This window comes from Triturus cristatus, chromosome 5_1 (genome assembly GCF_964204655.1).
Source record: "Triturus cristatus chromosome 5_1, aTriCri1.1, whole genome shotgun sequence".
Taxonomy (NCBI): domain Eukaryota; kingdom Metazoa; phylum Chordata; class Amphibia; order Caudata; family Salamandridae; genus Triturus; species Triturus cristatus.
Genome location: NC_140587.1, coordinates 101,445,675 through 101,468,136, shown reverse-complemented (window position 1 = coordinate 101,468,136; position 22,462 = coordinate 101,445,675). Strand labels below are relative to the sequence as shown.

At 46.3% G+C, this 22,462-nt stretch overlaps 1 protein-coding gene across 1 annotated transcript in view; it reads left to right on the top strand.

Moving 5' to 3' along the window:
* The window catches only part of LOC146830317 (NFX1-type zinc finger-containing protein 1-like), a 727,926-nt gene that overhangs the window by 274,048 nt on the left and 431,416 nt on the right, over window positions 1–22,462 (top strand). The window contains exons 6-10 of the mRNA XM_085604515.1: window positions 403–456; window positions 4,460–4,495; window positions 12,294–12,368; window positions 12,789–12,863; window positions 13,830–14,121. Coding sequence (XP_085460641.1) covers window positions 403–456; window positions 4,460–4,495; window positions 12,294–12,368; window positions 12,789–12,863; window positions 13,830–14,121 — 532 coding nt within the window. The remainder of the gene's footprint in view (window positions 1–402; window positions 457–4,459; window positions 4,496–12,293; window positions 12,369–12,788; window positions 12,864–13,829; window positions 14,122–22,462) is intronic.

Sequence of the window (22,462 nt, the reverse complement as noted above, 5' to 3'; positions counted from 1 at the left end):
GATTTTGAAACAGTGGTGCTTGAATGTAAACAATTTAAGCATTCATGTTACCGAAAGTAACTTATATCAAATAGGTCAGAGCTTGGGTAAATTGTGGGAGCAATCATTCCTAGAACAGCCATACAGATCCATATTAAAATGTGCCTGTTTTATGTAAAAATATATAGATGGAGGTGATAAGGTGTCAGCTATGCTGAATATGAAACTGAGCAATTACTGTGAACCATAGAAATAGGAAGGTCCCAACACTCTTAAGGGTATTATTCGTGTGCCGTTTATTGGGATTACGGGTTAGTTTGTAATGACAATAGGTTGCAAATCTTTGGAAGTTGTCCTGTCTTCAGTGGTCACCACAACCGTCTGGGCCAGGGAGTAATGACCTCTTCTTCTTCCCTTTTGTAGGAGTGCCCACTTGTGACCTCCCGCCGGTATCCTCTAAGGAAAGGAAAAGTGATGGTAAGTGGCTAATCTTTCCACTGTCTCTGCTTTAGCCCTTGTATTCTCTTCTGCCTTCTTATAATGTCTCTCCCTTCAGACTTCGTCTGTATAATCTTCCTAGTATCTTTAGTACGTCTTCTTCTAATAACCTGTCTTGAACCGCTATAGCCATAATTAAGAAACTTAAACCAAAGAAAGAAAAGAGAGAGAATATAGCATACGCTCTCTATCTCTTAAATTGTACACTGACTTACATCAGGTTCACTACGGTCCTTTGGTGAACTTTCCCAGGGAAACCATTTATACTGTGTACCCGGTTTCTGGGAGAGAGAGATAAACTCAATAATCACAAATAAAAAAGGGGCTGTCAGCTGTTGTTTTACTCTGCTTTTTGCGGTGGTTATGTCAGGGTGTGTCCCGCAATGCCTGTGACTTCCTACCCCTCCCATTCCAACCATGTACCCTTGCACGCACCGGCGGCGCATGGCGAGAAGTAGTGCCACACGGCGGGATGTTCCTAGTCCTGCTGGAATGGTGCAGTCATCTTCGGCTCACTCGAATGGGTCATCAGGGTTTGCCACTCTCCACTGTACCTCGAGCGTGAAAAGTAGGGTGACCAACTGGCCTGGGTGCAAATTCAGGACGGTCAGTGTAAAAATTCAGGACAAAGGGTCAAAATTCAGGACAAAAATTAAGGACAGAAGTTCAAAATTCAGGACAGAACTTCGGGACAAAAGGTAAGTTTTACGGACACATCAGAGGAAGTTGCGCAATAGTATAAAAGTAAGTAAATAGACAACCACTTAAGTACAAGTCAAAATACATTTATATTAGGTTGAGACAATCGTGCACTTCATGGTTTTTCGGTATGCGCGCAGCTTTGAGCAGCTGTGCAGGTCTTTTTGTGGTATTTCATATGATAATAATCTATTTATATGGTTACTGCACTGGTTTGCCCACTCTGATATTTTGTTTACAGTTCATGGTCCTGAGCAGGCATGTTTGGTGAGAGAAGTGGTCAGAAAGATCTGCTCAGATAGACTTAGTTATTAGCATCTCATATGTGTGTGCCATTGTGAGATGTAAAGCGGCACGCATAGGTGAACTAAAGGGAGGATTGCTGTGGTGAACCCACTATAGGGAACACATTATGGGTGGTTCAGCAAGTGGAACTTAAAATATGGAATCTGACTTTGCTTATGGGGCTTTGCAGAGAGTTGCACTAGCTGACGGAAGTCAAAAATGTGCTTTTCCCTGCAGCTTTCTTAAAGAATGCACTGTTGATACACTATTCATAGTTTATTTTTGACGCCTTGCCTATTGCTACATACACAATATACATCTTAAGCACAGCTCATGTCACTATGAGACTCTCCCCAAAACCTTACACCTAAAACAAAACATGTAAACATTTACAATTACTAGTGTAACATTCAAGTAGCAGTTGGGTGTCACAAAAATGTAATATGCATGATGTATAGATCCCACACATAAGCACACAGAAAATTCAGAATAGTCACATATAGGCAAGGGAGTAGCCAGAAAATGTAAATACCTCCGACTTTGAACTAAAGCTCTCAGGGCACCAAGAAAGCAAAGTAAGTCATCACAACCCTCTCCAGAAGAGCTCTCTTGTCCAAGGATCTAGCCATTCAGCCTTCCATCAAACCCTTGATATCCACCATTTCAAATGTACATTCCGTCATCTATTAATTCTTTCAACCATTATTCAGTCTTTCACCTTTCATTCTGTCCTTCCATCTGTGTGCCCATCCATATCAAAATCTTTTCAACCATTTTCAAACCTATCCATCATCTATCCTTCCTTCCATCATTTCACTCATCCATCCCTCCATCCGCCCTTTCACTCATCCATCCATCATCCATCCACCCTTTCACCCAATCCATCCTTTCACTCATCCATCCACTCTTCCACCCATCCATCTATTCACTCATCCATCCAACAATGTACCCTTTTACCCATCCAGCCATCCTTTCACTTACTCATCCATACACCCAGTCAGTCATTCTTCCACCCATTCAACCTTTCACTCATCCATCCATCCTTTCTTCCAGCTCTCCACCCTCCCTTTCACACATGTATGCATTCTTTCACTCTTCCACCTTTACATTCTTCTTTTCAGTCATCCATGCACCCATTCGCCCATCCATTCTGCCAATCATTCATCCATGCTTTCACTCATCCATCCATCCACCCTCCCTTTCTCTCTCTATTCCCCTTTCACTTAGCCACCCATCATTCTATCCACCCTTCACCCATCCACCCACTCACCCATGTACTCATCCACTCATGAATCCATCCATTGACCCTATCACTCATCCACCCTTTCACTCATCCATCCGCTCTCTCATCCATCTACCCTTTCACTCATCTATCCATCCTTTTGTTCATTTACCCTCCCTTTCACTCACTCATCCATCCTTACATCCACCCTTTCACTCATCCATCCATCCATTCACCCTTTCACTTATCAATTCATCAATCCATCCATTGTTTCTCTTATCCATCCACCCACCCATCATCCACCCTTTCACTCATCCATCCATCCTTTTACTGATCCATCCACATTTTACCTGTTCCTCTACCCTTCCACCCATACATTCATCTATTTACCCTCATCCATCCTCCACTCATGCATCTATCCATCCTTTCTATCATTATCCATCCATTCACCCTTTCACTCATCCATTCATTATTTCACTAATCCATCCAGCCATTTACCCATTCCTTCACTTATTCACTAACCCACCTTTTCACATTAATTATGAGCTGAGTTGCAGACAGAAGAGGTCCATAAAGAACTTCCCCCTCGCTGTAATTCCTAAAGCGTGGGGTGGGGTGCGTGGGGTAGGGTTCACTCTGCCCCTGCAAATAGGCAATCTGAAGACTTGGAAGTCATGAGTCATGCATGATGAACAGTGCCAGGATATGAGGTCACTGTGACATGGTGTTGTTTCCTGGGCTTTAAGTTGGAAGAAAAAAATGGGTGTCTCTCCAAGGGGCGTCTCTGATGTAATTAAGGGCATGGCTTAAAATACCTAAACTAAAAATATGGGATGAGCATAATGTGCCGCCCGACTGGTATTTTGCTGTTTCTATCATTGCATCCAGTAACATTTGACCTACAACAAGCCATGACTATTGGCTTTGTCAATGGATGTTAGTTGCATAAAATAAATAAAAAAGCAGCAATTATGGCTTCGTTGTATATAATATTAAAAATGCCTCAGCTCTAAATTGATGAGTAAGAACTATAACCTCTTCTTTTTAACTTCTTTCGCCAGCTTCTTTTCATAAACTGGCTCACAACAGCATGGGCATTTTTGTACATTTGTTTTGTACATTTCTTCCATCTAACCCTAACATAAGTCCCTCCCCTAGACCGAGGCAGGAGGAGGCCACCAGAATGCTGTACCAGCTCAAACTGGCCCATTGTCATTCTGTATGTGTCAATCAGCCACTTACAGAATGACGATGGGCGGGTGGGGCTGCTCTTGTGCTCAAGGATGAGTGCGAGGCGGCCCCATCGGGGAGCCGAGGGCTCTCGCAGGGGAACAGCTCTGCTCCCTCCAAGGCCCAAAATTACGGACAAAAGGCACCCGTAAAAGGGTTCCTCACGGACAACGGACGTGAGGTCCAAATTACGGATTGTCCGTGAAATTTACGGACGGTTGGTCACCCTAGCAGGCGGAGGAACCCAGACGGAGAAATGATTCCTCTTTGCCTGGACAAGTGAAGGACACAGCAACCCGCCTTCCCACTGGGAAGGCGGGTTGCTGTGTCCTTCACTTGTCCAGGCAAAGAGGAATCGTTCCTCCGCCTGCTCCTTCCTTGTCTCTGTTTATGTCCGATCCTCTTCCTCACATCCAGTTCCTTCACAATCCTCCTTCTCTTTTGTTGTCCCGTTTTGTAGTCTTTCCTGTCCTTCTTCTCTTTCTCTTATTCTTTCCTCTTCTGTTTACTGAAATAACAATAGTTCTTTTTTTGTTTCTACTACAGAGTGGGCATTTTGTGAGGGCCATCGACGAAGTTCAGGTAAGTCCTTAGTGTGAAATGAAGTATCATTTTCAATCACTCTGTTGTGTCTTTGAAGAGGAAATAGAACTCCTTTGCTTTCCAACAGTCAACAGAATCACTATGGTTGTTGGTGATATTTAGTGGTATTGGGCTGTGTTTATAGCCTGCTTTTTGTTACTAACCAATCACATAATGCTTTACTATTAATTTGCATGTGACCAGAAGTGTGTGTTTTGGTAGTGTTGTGCTTTATTAGTAGCCCAGATTGTATTCAAACCTATAATTGTCCTCTTTTCAAAATTGAGTTGTTGGTATGATGTAGTTTCCTAATGCCCAATAATCGAACTCTTTATATATATATATATATTACCTACTGGCGGTCGCCAGTAGGTAGTTATAGTTAGGACCACGTTTCCATAGGAAAACCTCAACATTCTATTTTGAATAACTTTGGCGCCGGTCGACGAATCCTCGCGAATTTTTCAAAATAGGTGGGGCGCTACGCTCCGCTCCTACCCTGAAAGTCTCGGGGGGATTCATCAAGCGGGGGCTGAGATAAAAGGGGGGTCCCAAAACGCGTTTTTCCCATGCATTTTTCCATAGGACCTTTAGACAGGGCTACAGCCCGAACGGCTGAACAGAATTACTAGAAATTTGGCAGAGAGGTAGTCCTCAGGTCAAGGAAGTGCCTTTTGTAGGTTTGGTGTAAATCTGTTCAGTAGATTCTGAGAAAATAGCCTTTAAATCAATATATATATCTGAGCCAGCTTACGGTGCGCTTACGGTACGCTTACCGTATGCGTACGGTGGCGTGCGCGAGCGCGATTCTGATTGGCCCTTAGATCTTAGTAAACATTCGAATCGGTCGAAACCAGGAAGCGGCGGCCGCCATTTTCTCTCTCGCACTCTGAGGGGGGAGCTGATAAACAAATGCCAAAAACATATAAAGGGGCTGTTTAGACAGCGCCCATGCACATAACCATGTTAGTTGAGTCTTCAAAGATCCCCCAAGGCAAAAAACGGTAATTTTTAATTTTTCGAAAATTTCGCCGATTACGCTTACCGTACGCTTACCGTACGCGTACGGTAAAAAATTATAAAAAAAAAAATCCACACTCTCTCCACCCCGTGTGCAAATGGTGGCCGAAGGCCACCATTTGTGCATGACTTATTTGAGTTCAGCATTTCCCAAAAAATTTCAACAGATTACCTATCACAAGGAAGCGCATAATATGTCCTCCATGTGTGCACGGTGCGCGAAGCGCATTGTGCGTACATGGCCCATCTAGCGTAACGTGGGCACGCGGTGCGCGTAGCGCACCGCGTGCCCACCGTGCGTGCACGGCACTAACTGCGTAAAGTGGGCGCGCGGTGCGCGAAGCGCACCGCGTGCTCACTGTGCGTGCACTGTGCGCAAAGGGCACCGTGCGCGCACGGAACGAACTGCGTTAAGTGGGCGCGCACGCCACGAATGGCGTAAAGTAACTTAGCATTTAAAAAAACGTACAAATTCACTGAAAAAACCATAGGTTTCACACACGTTATAGTTAGGAATTAGCATTTAAAAAACCTTGCAAATTCACTGAAAAAACCATAGGTTTCACACACGTTATAGTTAGGAATTAGCATTTAAAAAACCTTGCAAATTCACTGAAAAAACCATAGGTTTCACACATGTTATAGTTAGCGGAAATTTTACTGATAAAAAACCAATGAAATTCCCCCGTTATAGTTAATGCAGGCAACTATAACTCACGTGACCGCAATCTTCTGCTGATGACATATGTGTCTTTATGGAAAAAAAATATTTGTAATATATGTATAGCTAAAAATGTATGGAAGAAGACATGGGCAAATAAGTGTCTAAATACAGTATTAGCATCAGCAGAGGATTGCGGTCGCGTGAATTATAGTTGCCAGCGCTAACTATAACGGGGCAATTTCACTGGTTTTTTATCAGTAAAATTTCCGCTAACTATAACATGTGTGAAACCTATGGTTTTTTCAGTGAATATATATATATAAATATGTATATATGTATATATATATATTCACTGAAAAAACCATAGGTTTCACACATGTTATAGTTAGCTGGACATTTCACTCGTAAAAAACCAATGAAATTGCCCCGTTATAGTTAGTGCAGGCAACTATAACTCACGCGACCGCAATCCTCTGCTGATGCTAATACTGTATTTAGACACTTATTTGCCCATGTCTTCTTCCATTAAATTTTAGCTATACATATATTACAAATATTTTTTTTTCATAAAGACACATATGTCATCAGCAGAAGATTGCGGTCGCGTGAGTTATAGTTGCCACGTTTGTGAAGCAAACCCAGCACAAAGTGTTTGGGTGGGATTTATTACCCATTGCAAGCCTGGATGTGTGTTGTATGGTATGTTAAAGTAACATAAAGTTGCACTATGCTCTGATTTGCATACTTTTGCGTCAAGGGGGCGTTCAATGGGTAGTGTAGAGGTGTTCGGATGCAACCACTCATGAGTTTGATGCACAGCCCTATATACAAACATTGGAAGAGAGGAATTTAGGACAACATTGTATGTAACCTCGAGGCAGGCGTAAAGAGACTAAATGTTTTAATTTCTCTTTATTTTTTCAACTTTGTATGTGTGCTGCATCGCACAGCACACATACAAAGTAGGATTACCCTTAAAGCATAGTTTTCGTAGTAGAAGGAACCCTTTCAGTTCGAAATCTATACGTCCGAGAAGGCACACACCCTTCCAAATGGCACACATGTGTGTGTTGGCACATAGCTCCATGTGCATGAGTTAACAAACAACCCTTCCAATCCGCTAGGGTAACCACCCCACAAACATATAACTAGGCACGTTCTCGTAATACTTTGAATAAGAAAGTTAATTGTAAACTAAATAGTCCCTCAGGGGGAAACTACTGTGACTTTAAACTTCCATTAGGTATATCTTAGAGCAGGGGGGAGTGGTCTGATGCCTTCGCCCTGTGAACCAATCAATTATCAGCGTTTGGGGGGACTGAGGCCCCTCCATCATCTCTATTCACTACTCCTAGTACAATCAGTCTTTACAAAATTTGACTCTGCTCGAGTCCATCTTCCAGCAGGACTAACATTCCACTCCTGCAAGTTAGCAGTACCTGTTGTGTAATGCCCCTAACACTTATATATTACATCTTCCTAGTGTCCGCCTGATAGCCTCTGAGACACTACTTGCTGCATGCTAGACTCAGTGTTCCATAGCAGTACTGTGCCCAGTCATAGTTTCTGCAGTCCAGCGTGGTCTTCATTTAACAGTCTCACACAATAGTGACCGCCCAGTTAGGCATGCCAGGGCACTTGCAAGGGGAAGCTTCACTCCACTCTGTCCAAGACTACCAGAAGGAGAATGCTCCATGGCATTTTCCAGTTCCAGAGTGCCGTCCTACTGTACATTGACCCAGGGAGAGGAACGCGCCACTGTCATACCCCAACTTTTCCTTTCAGTTGATCCACCAGGTCTGTTGCGGATCCTTGATTTGCACTATTATTGTCCAAACGTCCTAAATGTCCTTTGCTATGACAAAACTTTCAAGCTCATCCCACACATTCTCTGAGTTTGTGAAGAAATGTATCAATCCCTTGTGGATTACTCACAACATTGCAGGAAACCGGAGCATGTATCGGATATCGGATTTTCTCAGCTTCACCTCCAGATATGACTTTCTCTGTGCTTGCACCCTCTTTGTATGTCAGGGAAAAGGCAGATAATGTGGCTGACAAACTTGCGGTCCCCCTTGCTTCTGGCCCATTTCAGGATACTATCTGTGTCCCTATAGTGGAGTATGCAAGCTATAATAGCTCTTGGAGGTTCCCCCAGGGACAGTCTGGGGATCAGAGCTGTTACAAAGGTGGTCTGCAGGCAGAATTACAGACTCCAGATGGGTTCAGGCAAGCTTTATTCACCGTCTCCACTGCTCCACTCCTGTCACAGCCTAGGTGCCTCACAAGCATAACTCAACATTCTAAAGCACCCTCTAGAACCCACAGAAGGAACGTTCCACAAAAGAAGAGAGGCGGAGGAGGAAGGTACCAAGAGGAAATAAATAAATCACAACAAGAGCCCTATTTGCTCTTTCAACAACAAAAATGGGGAGAGTTTGTCAGGGTCCATTATGCCTTTGAGCCAGTTTTCAAGGAACAATTCAGCAGTGTGTCTATCAATCCATTCCAGGAAGCCCACAAAGAGCAGATGGAACCTCCTGGACCTACCCACTGCATCTTCAGGCAGCTCTTCAAGATATATTGTTCGGTCCTTAAGAGCACAGGTCTTCCTCCTTGTCACTTCAACCACATGTTGTTATATGGCCAGAGAATGCTCATTCACTTTGTGGAGATCAGTTCTCAGAAGCTGAAGCTCAATGCATATTGTGTCAATTTTGTGTTCCAGTGTCTGCCTGGAGCGCTCCATCGCCATTCAGATCTGAGCGCGAGATGATGCTGATGGAAATGATGACGGCTGATTATTTCGCTACTGCGTCTTCCATGTGCTGCCTTCATCTCCGTCTGTGTATTAATCCATTTAAGTTTGCTGCAGCATTCAAAAGGTTCTATTACAGGCCATAATAACCCTGAGTGTCAAAAACATGGACGGTGCGGGCCAATCTTGGGGCTTGAACACTGCCCACATGCATTGATCAGTTGTCCTACCCCCCAATGTCTGCGTCAACCTTCGCAATGATCGACTGATGTGTTCTACCTCCACTGGAGACTTCATCTCCTTCAGCCTCCTCACTATGTAAAATGTTATTTATTTGCCCCTCGCATTCCCCCTTTGGCAGGCAGGTAGGTCAGCGACATTAGTGGGTTAGGGGAACATTCAAGGGGGAATCTTCGCCCTAGAGTTCGTGCTGCCGGGCGGTCCAGTGTGTTGGCTGTAGTTATCATTCTGGTGTACACCGGTTGTTTTAGCGTCAGCCACATCATCTAAAGACTCTATTGCCTGGTCTCCACTTCTGTGGGAGAGCCCTTGGTCTGTTGTGCCTGCTCATGTATCCCTGCCGGTGTGTCAGGCGTGGCTAGACCCCCCCCAGGGGCTGCCACTTTCTATCTTCAGGCCGGTGGGCCCTGAGTACTCTCTCTGTGCCCCCTAAGGCTCCACTCTCCTATTCAGTCACACCATTTTGCACACAGTGGATGGGAGGTCCTTCTTGCTGTGCTTGTCTGGGCGTGCTGGGTCAGCTCCTGTCGTCCACCTCCCAGTTGTGGCGGCAGCAGCGCACAGGCTCTCGCTGCACTCGCCTCTAAACCAGGTCGCGTATCTCCACGTCCCTGGCCGGCTTTAGGGCAGTGCGACTGGTGCTGCCGCACTGGGTGCTGACCTGTGGAGGGGGCACCGACCTCTGGGGAGGGGGGGTGCTTTGTTTAGCAATAACTTATGTTTGTAGAGATGAGGGGCACTTATGCCCGGTGGTAGTGAGCAGGTGGTCACAGGGTGTGGAAGCACCAAAAATGATTGGCGCGGTTGTCTTCTGGTGCTGCATCCTCCCCTCTACTTAGCCCCCAGCCAAGGGCAGCCTGTGCCCTCAGCTTTCATGAACCGCATCACTCAAACCCGGCCGCCATCTTGGGGGCCAGCAGCAACACAGCTGTAGAAGCAGGATGAGACGAACGCTTCCACTGTCCAAGTCACTTAGCATGTGTCCCCATCACACAGGGGGCCTCATTCAGTGGCTTAACTTCATGGGGGACACCAGAATGACAGAGGATTGCACAGGGGCTTCAGGGCGCCCTAATTGAAGACGCCGGGTCAACCATCTTGGTTGGCCACGCTCCCATTTTTTCATCGGATTTGGTAGTATTTTTAAAGTATCTTCTGGCATACATATTGAGAATCCCTGGAACGAATACTGTAGACTTCAAATCATATTGATAATAATGATCTTTATGTTTCCAAAGTAATAAAGGTATTTACACCATTCCATTTTGCTAAATATTAGGTAGGTTTGAACCAAGAGTAAGATTAAGGGTTAGGGTTATAGTTAGAGGTTGGTGAAGGTTAAGGGCACGGCTAGACTAAGGTTTGGGGTATGCTAAGGGTGGGGCAGAGATAAGGGTAATGGTAAGGGCTACCGAGAGGTAAGGGTAAGGGCTACCGAGAGGGTTAGGGCAAGGGCATTTTATTTTTTTATTTTATGTAGTTTGTAGAGCGCGCAGCTACCCCCGAAGGGGTGTCCCGGCGCTAAAATCCAGAGTTACCAAGGGAAAGGGGGAGTGAAGCAGGAGGAGCAGTGGAGAGACTAAAGTCCGGAGAAGAGCCAGGTTTTAAGTTTGGCTCGGAAGATGGATTCAGAGGGACAGAATCTCAGCTCAATTGGAAGGGAGTTCCACAATTTGGCAGCAATGACACTGAACCCTCTGCCACCAGTTCTAGATAATCTAAAACGGGGCGAAATCAGGAGGCGGAGGTCATTAGATCTCAGGGATCTGGTGGAGCGGGATATCGAAACCCGTTTTTTCAGATAAGTAGGTCTGCAGTCGTTGACAGCTCGATAGGTGAGGGTGAGGACCTTGAACTGAATGCGGCTAGCCACTGGAAGCCAGTGGAGTTCCCTCCGATAAGCAGAAACAGATTGACGGTACGGGATATTACCGATCAGTCTGGCTGCAGCATTCTGGACAATCTGCAGCCGGCCTATCAGGTACTGGGGGGCACCAGCATAGAGGCTATTGGCATAGTCCAAGTGGGACGTGATGAGGGCTTGGGTGACTGTACGGCGGGAGTCCAGGGGGAGATAGGGAAGGATTTTTCTGATCATGCGCAGTTTCATGAAGCAGGCGGAGGTGACTTTATTGACCTGGGTTTTGCATGACAGGGAGTCGTCAAATTGGAAACCCAGATTCCGAGCCGAGTGAACGGGGGACGGGGCGGGATCAAGCGCCGTGGGCCACCACCAGGAGGAGGGGATGGAGGTTCTCTGATTAAAAAACAGAACCTCCGTTTTGTCTGCATTCAATCTGAGGTGATTCGCGGTCATCCAGACACTGATGTTGTTAAGACATTGGCGAAAATTGACGAATGCGGAGTCCGAGTGGTCCCTGAAGGAGAACACCAGCTGTGTGTCGTCAGCGTAAGAGACCACCCTGACTCCGTAGGACTCCACAACGTCGGCCAAGGGGGCAAGATAGACGTTGAAGAACAGGGGGCTGAGGGCGGAGCCTTGCGGCACCCCACATGACAGAGGTTTTTTCTCAGACTTGAAGGGACGCAACAGTACCCTTTGACTTCTAGATGAGAGGAAGGACTCGATCCAGCTGAAGGCAGTGCGGTTAAGATAAGGGTAGGGGACAAGGTAACAGTGTTATAGCTAAGGTCAGGTTCAGCGTTAGATAATATGTTGATATTAGAGTTGCCGGAAGAGTGAAGTTTGAGTTAGGATAAGAGATAGAGTTAGGATGTGGGGTAGGGTTAGAGTTAGATTCAGGTTTATAATTAGGGAAACGTTTAGGAAGAAATTTCACATTAGGATGAGGACTTTTATGGTTATCCTTACATTTAAACTAATGCTAATGTTATGACTTTTTAGATATGATTAGGGTGGGGCTGAGATGTGTGTGTACCATTCATGGTGTTTGAAAACAAAATGTTTGTCTTTACTTGGTATTCACATACACATTCCTTTACCACTACCTATTTTCCATATTCATAGGATCACAGGTTTAGCACAAATGCCTCACCTGAGTTTTGCCAACAACATAAAATGGGGTAAAGCTGTTAAATAGACTCTATATTTTCTCCGGAAACTAACTTAAAAAGTGTTACTTCTTTACTCTCAGATAAAGGCTGTTAGTGATTCACAGCTGGTGAGTACTGGTGCTGCACCACCTTCTCCCCTCACAGATACTAAAAAGGTAAGATCAAGTTTGCATTTCCTACAAACCTCTACAACTTTGGGAGAGTTGGTTGGGGGGAGGCGTTTGAGTTATGGAAGCCAGACTTAGACTTAGGGAAGGGAGAAGGTTAAGACTGGTGTTGAAGTAAGGATTGGGGTTGAGGTTTGTGCATCCATTGTCTTTATCTTGTTTGGAAATATTTAATTACATGTAGAAATGGCTAATTCATCCGTTGCATGTAATTTTTGCACACACATCTTTTACATGTCAATATAAGATTAAGGGTTAGGGCTATAACCCTTAATCTTAATCCACCGTTTTATACATTTTTGCAGAAACAAATATATAACTTGATTTGATTTCCATCTACAATATGAAATAAGGCTCTTAAATGGCACCCTCTTTTTCACCTGGTTGTGGCATTTTTTTGCTCTCTAGGACGAGGCTGTAAGTGACCCACACCTGATGGAAAGTGCTTCTGCCCCCCAGGCAGGGACCTCAGATGCTGAAAAGGTAAGATGAATTGTGCATTTCCTACTGACAATGAAGTCATTAGCAACTTATGTTGCCCCACGCTTCCACTGTTGGACTACTTTATAATCTTTATAATAATGTCAGTCAGTTATTTATTTCTATGTCTTAAACAATAACTAGCGTGAGTTGATTGTACCTGAGTGATAGTGCCACGCATTTTCCTTTTTGAAATAAATGTTTTTCCAGAAAAGTTCAATGGTCCATCATTGGGCTGAGAGGTTCTATTAATTCAACTACAGCTAAGGAGGAGGTGCACTCCCATAACTTTGGTGAAATCTCAGCCTCTGTCTACAGGTGATTTGTAAGACCTCTGGAGGAGCAGATAAGCCAGGCTAGTCTGGGCATGTTTGGGATGGGGTTAATAAAGACTATTTACATAAGTTACTTCTGAATCAAGTTACACTGCCTGTGGGAAGTAACCCACTACTGGGCTCGCCCTTCATGCTTTCATGAGTCACGCCTCGTTACAGAGCATCCAGCGATATGTGAGGATACAGGAAAGCTTTAGAGAACCGCAGGTTGTAGGGTCGTGTGCCCCCATCGGCAAGGGCGGAACTCACAGCTCATCGCCCTACTAATTTGATCTACATAACCTTCTTGGTTCAGTACTTGGAGGATAACTAAGTCCTGAATAAGTCTTCCCTGCAGAAACCCCAGCCAAAGATTTCCCCTTGAAGGCAATGTTATGACAGGATTCGTTAGGAATGGTGCTCCCCACATCCTCTTCCAGCTGTCTGGCGTGCTGAGCACCGACCATATTCCCACTTTCCGGTACATCCACTTTATAGGTTCCACCAGTGAAAGGTATCCAGCGGTTGTTGTAGGAAGTTTACACATTCAAGTTCAGATTGCATCTCAGACTAACTTTAGTGGTGCCTGCAAATACACCATGCAGGTCTGTTGAGCATGACTCTCTGATTCACCTGTCCTTACTTGGATTCACAGGGAGAGGCCAGAGACGTGGATCACTCGCTTGATTCACCTGGAGACGTATTACAAGATCGTGAAAACACCGAAATGGAGGAAGGTGAAAGCTCTGCTTCCATGGAAGAGGCACCATGTTTGTCCATCCAATCTCATTGCAAGAAGACAAGAATAAATATGGCCTCAGCAGATCCCTTCAACACTCAGGTGTGGATGCCGAAGAGGTTTCCTCTCCTGGATGAGTCTCAGATTAAAGCTATTGAGACAGCTTTAACGCGGGAGTTTGTGTTGGTTCAAGGTCCCCCAGGAACAGGTAGGTCAGCAATGTAGAGTAGATGTTGATGTTTCAGGACTACATCATTGATACCACATGGGTTGACAACAATGTCCTTATATGATAAAGAAATGACATACAAGTTATGTATGATGTATGCGATGTGTCATGCTTTGTGCCATTATACATTTCTGTGAATGAAGAGTGTCCATTGTGCATGGAGGTGGGATCCAGGCCAGATATTCAGGCTATCCATGGAAATAAATGTACAGACAGTGAATGTAAATGTAACTCGTATAGATAGCAAGGATTCAAACCTCCAAGACCATTGCGGCATATGAGACACGCGCAGACAGTACTTGAATATATGCTGCTCAAGTAAAATTGATTAACACTTAAAACAAGCATTTGCAATGCAATAGGTTTTTTCAGTTGTTGGCGTTAAAAATTGCAATATTTTTTTCTTTTGTTTTTTTACTTGCGTGCTTTGCTGTGTTACTTGCAGATAGTTTGATGGCCATGGAGGCCTTGTCAGGAAGTAAGAGAGGGAGAAGCATTGAAGGAATCCTAGGACGAGAGAAAAGTGCTTTAAGTGAGATGAGAATAACCCGCTTTTTAGGTCTCGCGTTGCAGTGCGTAGCACTGCTCGCGCGAGTCTTCTTGTAGGGGCTTCTGAAAGCTGACCACATGCTCGTGCATGTGGTCAGCTTTTGTTACAGGGCTATTGGGCTTTGCGTGCGTCTTTCTGAGAAAGACAGCATGCAATTGGGCAAAGGCAGGTGCATGTCCCGCCTTTGCTCCGCCCACGGCCTAATGGTGGCGGTTACCCGCACAGGCCGCATCTGTTTTCAATTATCGTGCCCAGACACGGGCGCGATAATTTAAAACAGATCGCTCGCTGTGGCGCGCATGCGCACACCATTCGTTAATTATACAGTGCTGCTGGAGTCTCCGCATTTATGTACTGACTGGCCTGATTATGGTCTCCACGGGATGCACGTCGACTCCGATGGCTTGGGTGTAAAATTTAGTTCCACTTATGATGGCATGCTCTGAACATATGCTGAAACTGTTTTCACATGTGGAGGTACATATATAGGGCATGGCAACAGTTTTTGGGAATATGACGCCACTTCCTACAGCAGCTCTTTTGGGACATTAGTTTACATATTTGGATCACATGATGGCAATTTGGGGTCATTAATGTCAGTTTAAGGTCACACCTTACAATTCCTTGATGTAGCATCGATTTCTGTTTCTATTATTCTTTCTGCTTCATTCCCTCGACATCCCTCCATCTCTTGTTCACCCACGCTTTCTGTCTCTCGTCTCTCTCTACTGACACTTTCTCTCATTTCGAATCAGACTGCCGCCACGCCCCCAAACACCCACGCGCAGCTTTACATTCCTTCGCTGGATTATTTATTGTGAAAAAATCTGTTTCAGCCCAGCAGAGAGCAGGCTTGCCTTTTCACCTGGTAAACCGGAAAGGGAGAGGCCGCCGGCGACCAGAAACGCCCAGGCTTCTTTCCCAGCTGGTCGCAGTCCAGGTTTTCGACCGCCCTGTCCTAGGACCCCCAAAGTGCTCGTTTCTAAGCCCCGCTTGAGCTTAAACACGGCCCGTCGCTTTCAACCCTTTTGGGAGCTGTAGGACTGGAAAAAGGAAAACTCCCACTGAACGAGGAGCCCGAATAAGGGGGCGCCCGGGGCCCTTTTCTCCATGAATTTTTGATGAACAGACAGAGAAGCTGCCCCCTCACCATCTCAAGTAGGGCTGAGCGTCATGTCAATAAGGTTAGTTTAAGTAATTTATCACGGTCTGAGAGCATGTTGCATTCAGGGTGGCCTCCCTAACAAGGCCCTCTTCGCTCTCGGCTGCCTCGCAGTCATGGCGCCTGACAATGGGCGCCCTCAGGCCTATTCACTCCGAGGAGGGTCTGTCTTTCCACATCCTAACCCTGCCGTGAGTCGCCAGAGACTGCTTAAACTTCAGAGTGCTCATCCAATGCCCCTCCCCACCACCACCCATAAAGTCGTAAATGGACAGAGTGGCTGGGCCTTTTGTGCAGGAAAAGGTCAAGACACTTTTTTTGCTTGATGGTGTGTTGCTTTGCTTCAGCCTCCTCCCCATCAACCTGTTCCCCATCCTCTCTTTGTCGCAGGGTCGGATTGGGACAAAAAATAGGCCTGGGCACCAAAATCAAAGTGGCCATCATTAGCGAAGCAGATAGCTAAAAAAAAAAGTGGACATTTCAGGGAAATCAACAGTAAAAACTGTCCCACCGGGCCATAAAACCAGCCCACAACTGCTGACAAACCGACCCACGCACTTATGTGTCAGACCAGCCCAATCAGGACTGCCTGATTGCTCTATATAGGCCAACCGACCTTGCTTTGTCCCCATCATCGCCAGTGGCTAGAGATGTGTCGAAAAACGTTTTGCTTATTATCAGATCTTTTTTCAAAGCTGTCATATGACACAATTTCATGAGCAAGGCCACTGGAATTACCCGTCGCAAGAGGACAGAAAGATAATTGTGGTTCACTAAATTATGTGACCATATGGGCACATTCTTTGCAGTATTGCTTAAGCATCATGACATTTTTCACATGTTAACGCTGTATGGGTAAAGATTTCACTTCATTTCATGTCAGTTTAGCACACTAAAAGGCCACCTCACGGCTCAGGGTCAGCTACTGCACAGCAACACCGTGGCATTGTTTTTAGTCATTTTTGATCCGTTTCAACTAGAAACCTCTTTTATGCAGAAGGTGATGGATTATGTGTCAAGTGCTGCAAATCCAAATTTATGTGGAAAACGCTGCCTCATCGCATAATTCCACTGCCCGTGGCCATGAGGCACTGCATTAATGCGGCGGTGGGCAACGCACTTGGGGTGTCGCCACTAGAGTCCACTAGGAGATTGCAACAGATGCCTTAAAAATGGCCTTATTCCTGCGGGGACCAGGAAGTGGCCAAAGTGCAAAAAGTTATTTTTTTATGGAGCTCTGTAAATCCTGGCAGCAGAACTGCTCTGAAGTCCATAGTTATACAGGGAAAAGTTGTTACTGACCAACATTCATTGGAACAATGACCCAAGAACCAGAACTGGCTGAAAGTCATGCTTGTGATGCGGGGTTGTTGGACTTGGCCCTTTTTCCCTCATTTTTTTCGTTTTTGCAGTGTTAAGGTGCAGGTGCTTACTTCTCCCAAGATGGCTGCCACAGACCCCTGCTACTGCAGGGTGGTCGTTTTTCATAGTAGCACCCTAGCTGCCAGGAGCTGGCTGGGACCCACAACAATGTTGCGATACCAGCCCGCCTTTTTGTCCCATAGTTAGAGTGGGGAAGCTCCTGGAAGAAGCTGGAACCTTCTAGAAGGGAGGTGGGGTTGTACTTTTGCCGCCTTGGCTAGAGGTCACCTGACCTAGGGCTACTTAAGAGTGGGAGGGAAACTTGTGAGTTGAGTTGGCCATTGGGGTGAAGCGGAGCTGGAAGAATCCACCAGGAGTGTAGGCGGTAGGGCCTAGCCAGGTGTTGTAAATTAAAGCAGATTGTGATTAAGCATTTACTGAAAACATCAATGCTTTCCCTTTAGATCATGTTTTCTTCGTTATGTTGACCGAAGTCCGGGCTCCATTTGCATTGACATGCTGCCACGTGTCCGCCACGAGGAGAGTCCGACCTCTGTGTTAGTTGCTCTTGTAATCTGCCTAGTAACAGTTCATAAATAGCTCTCTTGTCCATCTGGCGCATGCCCAGACTTGACCACATCTGTTATAATAGTTTTGCTTGACCATGTGTTTTCGCGGGCTTAAGGAGTGTGCTGGCTCCGCCCATGTATTGATTTAGTATCGAGAATGGCCATAAATGGTAATGTTCTTCGACCTCATGTTGTATCCACCCACTTATGAGCCCCTCTGTTGTGTATAAAAGGGGACTGTGTACGCAAGTTCTGTGTGCTACTCCATGCAATACTGAAGAGTGTTGTGTGGATTGTAGGACCACCCTTAAGGGTTAATAAACGTTGTTTTTGTACTTTGCAGTTTCCGTGCCAACTTCCTTATAGATTCCGTTACAGGAGAGCGAACCCTTGTGCCTCGCGGGCCTAGCTGGGGCCTGTATTCATCAATTGGCGCCCGTCACGTGGGGCTCATCGGCGACTCGGATGCTCGAAGGACTGGTCGCGACGAAGGTGAGGAGTTTGGCCGGGGACGTGATCACTGCCAGCGGCGTCTTAGCCCTGGCATCCCGAGGTTTTTCTTCCTTCCCTTCCGAGCTGACCGTCTGGGTGGCGCCGGTCATCGACTGAGACCTCTTCTGTCGGTCCTGCCGTAAGAGCCGTTTGGGCGATTGTGGAGCTTGGCAGTTGGAACCTGGACTCTTGATTGGTAAGAACCGTTGTACGGTACTTGCTCCGAGTTTTTGAAGCCTGGGTTGGCTATTTGAGTTTGATTGATGATGACTAGTCATATTTTGAATTTGTCTTTGTGAAAATATATGCGTTGCAACACATATAGGCAGGTAATGTGGAGAAATTTCTCCGGAGCTGTGTAAACTGGAACGGCGCAACGATTAAGTGCCATTTTTCTTTATAATATTGCATATTTTGCATTATTCCTAGCATGCCTGCTTTTAGCGCACTCCGTAAGTGGTGCTGCTGTTTTGGAAACCGGTTGAACCTCGAGGAATCTGCTCCAGCTCCCCCAGAGGGGACTCCTAATAGGGATATGTACGTGAAGCATGGTCTTTCTTCCATAATGTACAGCACGCTATGGAGGAAATACACGAAGAAGGATCCTGAGTTGCGATGGCCTTTGTATGGATCGTTTGATATACGTAAGATTGAGTATGTGGAACAGTGTATGTGTAAGCGACGTGCTCGTCAGGATATGTTTGAGTGTGTGCGATTATGGGTGAAGGAAGTGCGTGAGCGAGAGAAGCGTGAGAAAGCGCTGTTTGATAAAGAGCAACGAAAGAATGATCATGTGCGAGCGCAAGAAGCAAAGCGTCGGGAGGACAAAGAGCAGACGGATAGACAAGAGAAAGAGCGTAGGCTACAAGTTTCGGGTCAATATGTTGTTCGCCAGCCGCTTTATCCTGTCCTTAATAATTCTGATGATGATTTTTATTTGCTAGATCGCTCTCCGCCCCCTTATGTTGGCGCGTCTGCTCCACGGCCGCAAGATTCTGACCCGGCTTCGGGTAAAGTAGACACACGGTCCATGCTGTCGGCCGAGCAAATGGCTGAGCTTCGGACAATTTCCTTCCGTGCGCTTAAGGGCAAAGTATCCATGGAGGACTTATTTCAAACTTGGGGGCCGTGGCAGGAGAGAGATAAAGTGTATTTTCTGGGTCATTTCGCGGATGAAGTGATTACTGCTTTCCGAAAATATTCTCATGTCCTTGAGCCTGACGAAGTGTCTTCGGACGCTAGAGCAATACGTAACGGTGCTTTTTCTCCCTCTAAGGCTCCTGAGGCGGCTCGGCGGCTGTTCGCCTTGCGGGACGAGGTGCTGGCCCTTCGAGAGAAAGCACGCCAACAAGCGGAGGAGGAGAAGCAGTCGGATTCGGTTGCGGCAGGGGGTTACCCATCCACCTCCCAGTCAGATATGGATAATATAGTGCATGCTAAACCAATGCGAGAGGCGGCGCCTTTGTATGTTCCTCCTAAAGGAGCGGGGACTAGCCCGGATATTAATTCCGCCGATGCTAGGGGATATTTTGTGTATAATTGGGTTTATACTCCATGGCATAGAGCCGATGTTATGGCGTTGAAGAATGCGTTGCCTGACCCCCGCAAGAATCCAGCGGCCTTCTATGAAGAAGTCGAGGGGGCCTTGAATTCTTGCATTATGACCTTAGCGGATATAGACCTGTTCTTTGGCCTTATTCTACCACCGGACACGTGGCGGTCTGTCCGAAAGGTAGATGACTCGGTTGCCTTCAAGGCCCGGTGGTCTGAGCTTGAGGACGAAGACAGGGAGAGGAAGCCCGCACAGAAACCACCCCAAAATATTTTAGATCTCCCTGCGGCTATTGTGGCTAAGTTGAAAACAATAATCCCCCCTAAAAAGATTGACTGGAATATGTTAGCTGCATGTAAACAGAAAATTGACGAGTCAGTTGCAGATTTCTTCACGCGCTTTGAAGAAACGTTTCATGATTTTAGTGGCCAGTCGCTTACTGACGACACAGGCCGCCACCTTTTCGCGGACAAATATGTGGCTAATCTGCTGCCGGCAGTTGCGGCCCGGTTAAAAGCGAGTGAGAGTTCTTGGTCCTCTGCGACACCGACGGCCCTTCTGACCATCGCTCAGTATTATGAGCGTCAGGAGCACGAGGCGAAGGGCTAGGAGGAGAAGAAATCGAAAGATCTCAAAACCAAGGTGATGTTAGCACAAGTATATGGCCCGCCCCGTCGGGGTAATAATAATAGAGGAAGGGGCGGATCTTATGGTCCCCCTTCGGGCCGATCTGATTTGAATAGGAACCAGTGTGCGTACTGCAAGCAGTTGGGCCATTGGGCCAGGGATTGCCCAGTGTTGCGTGCTTCGCGTCAGGGGCACCCTCCGGGTGGCCCGAGAGGTAGAGGGGGCTTCTCGAACTTTAGAGGGAATTCTAACGATAATGTCCGTTTCGATACTGCCGGGCAGCACCGAGATAGCTCAAATGTTTTCGATCGCCAGCACCAGTATCATGTATCGGACATCGATCAATCGGGATATCATGATTCTCAGCATGCATAGGAATGCGTTGGATGGGGGTCCGAATCAGTTGAGGTGCCGGTCGATCAGACGGGTCCTTATGTATCGGCTGAGGTTTTAGGTTCTACTGATCAGTTCCTAGTGGATACAGGAGCGACACGTAGTGCATTGTCTAGGTACTTGGTTCCGGGGGCTCCCCCATCCGGCTCAATGGTTACATCGGTAGGGTTTGACGGTACACTCTCCCGAAGCCCTCTGTCACAGCCCCTTACATTTAAGGTTGATTGTTTTTCTGCGCCCTGTCCGTTTCTGCTTGCCCCGTATACACCGGATAACATTATGGGCCTTGATATGTTAAAGCACTTTAGGGCTACAATCCGCTGTTCCCCTGAGGGTGTGAGGGTGATCTTAAATGACAACTATCCCCGTTCTGGGCGGATGTGTACGATATCAGAGGATGCGTTGTTGGCTACCCTCCCCCGAGCTTTATGGGCGACTTCGGACACAGATGTGGGACAAATGGTGATTCCTCCGGTCCACATTAGTGTCCAGGAGGGGGCGGTGCTACCACGCCTCCCGCAGTATCGTATTTCCCAGGAGGGCGAGGAAGCCCTCATACAGATTGTGCAAGATTTGATCGCAGTAGGGGTAGTGGAAGAAGTTCCCTATAATATCTGTAACAGTCCGATTCTCCCTATTCTGAAAAAGGATACAGATGCAAAGGTCTATCGGTTCATAATTGATTTGAGGGAAGTAAATAAGATCGTGATACCTCAGTACCCGGTGGTCTCCGATATCACGACGTTGCTTACCTTGGTCCCGCCTACGGCGACCATGTTCTCAGTGATTGATTTGAAAAATGCCTTCTTTTCTATTCCCATTCACCCTGATAGCCGATTTCTTTTTGGGTTCACATTAAACAATAGATCTTATCGTTTTTGTAGAATTCCCCAGGGCTACACAGAAAGCCCTAGTATTTACAGTCAGGCTTTGAAACGACAGTTGGACTCCTTTGTCTTACTCGAGGGGGTCGCCCTCATTCAATATGTCGATGACATCTTGTTGGCGGCTGACACCCTGGAGTTGTGCGAGAAAAGCACGCTATCCTTACTTTCCTTTTTAGCATCCCACAATCACAAGGTCTCTAGGAAGAAATTGCAATTCTGTAGACCAAAGGTGACTTATTTGGGTCACCTTTTGTCTAAGGAGGGGCGTGCACTCACACCAGATCGTATCCAAGTAATTTTGGACACACCGAGACCATCCACACAGAAGGATGTGCGTGCATTTTTGGGCCTCGTTTCTTTTTGTAGACAGTGGATATTGGGGTTTTCACGCATAGCTAAGCCATTACTAGCTCTCTTGACAAAAGACACGCCTATCCCAATCCCTTGGTCAGAGGAGTGTGATGCTGCTTTTCAGCAATTGAGACAGGCCCTTTGTTCAGCACCAGTGTTAGGGACCCCTGATTATACAAAACCCTTTTCGTTGTATGTGCATGAGAAAGATGGATGTGCATTATCAGTCTTAGTGCAGATGCACGGCGATAAGCAGCGCCCTTGTGCATATTTTTCGGCTGTACTTGATCCTGTCGCCCGAGCATTACCAGGGTGTTTTCGCTCGCTTGCGGCGACAGCTGTGTCAATACGGCAGAGTGAAGGAATTGTGTTGTC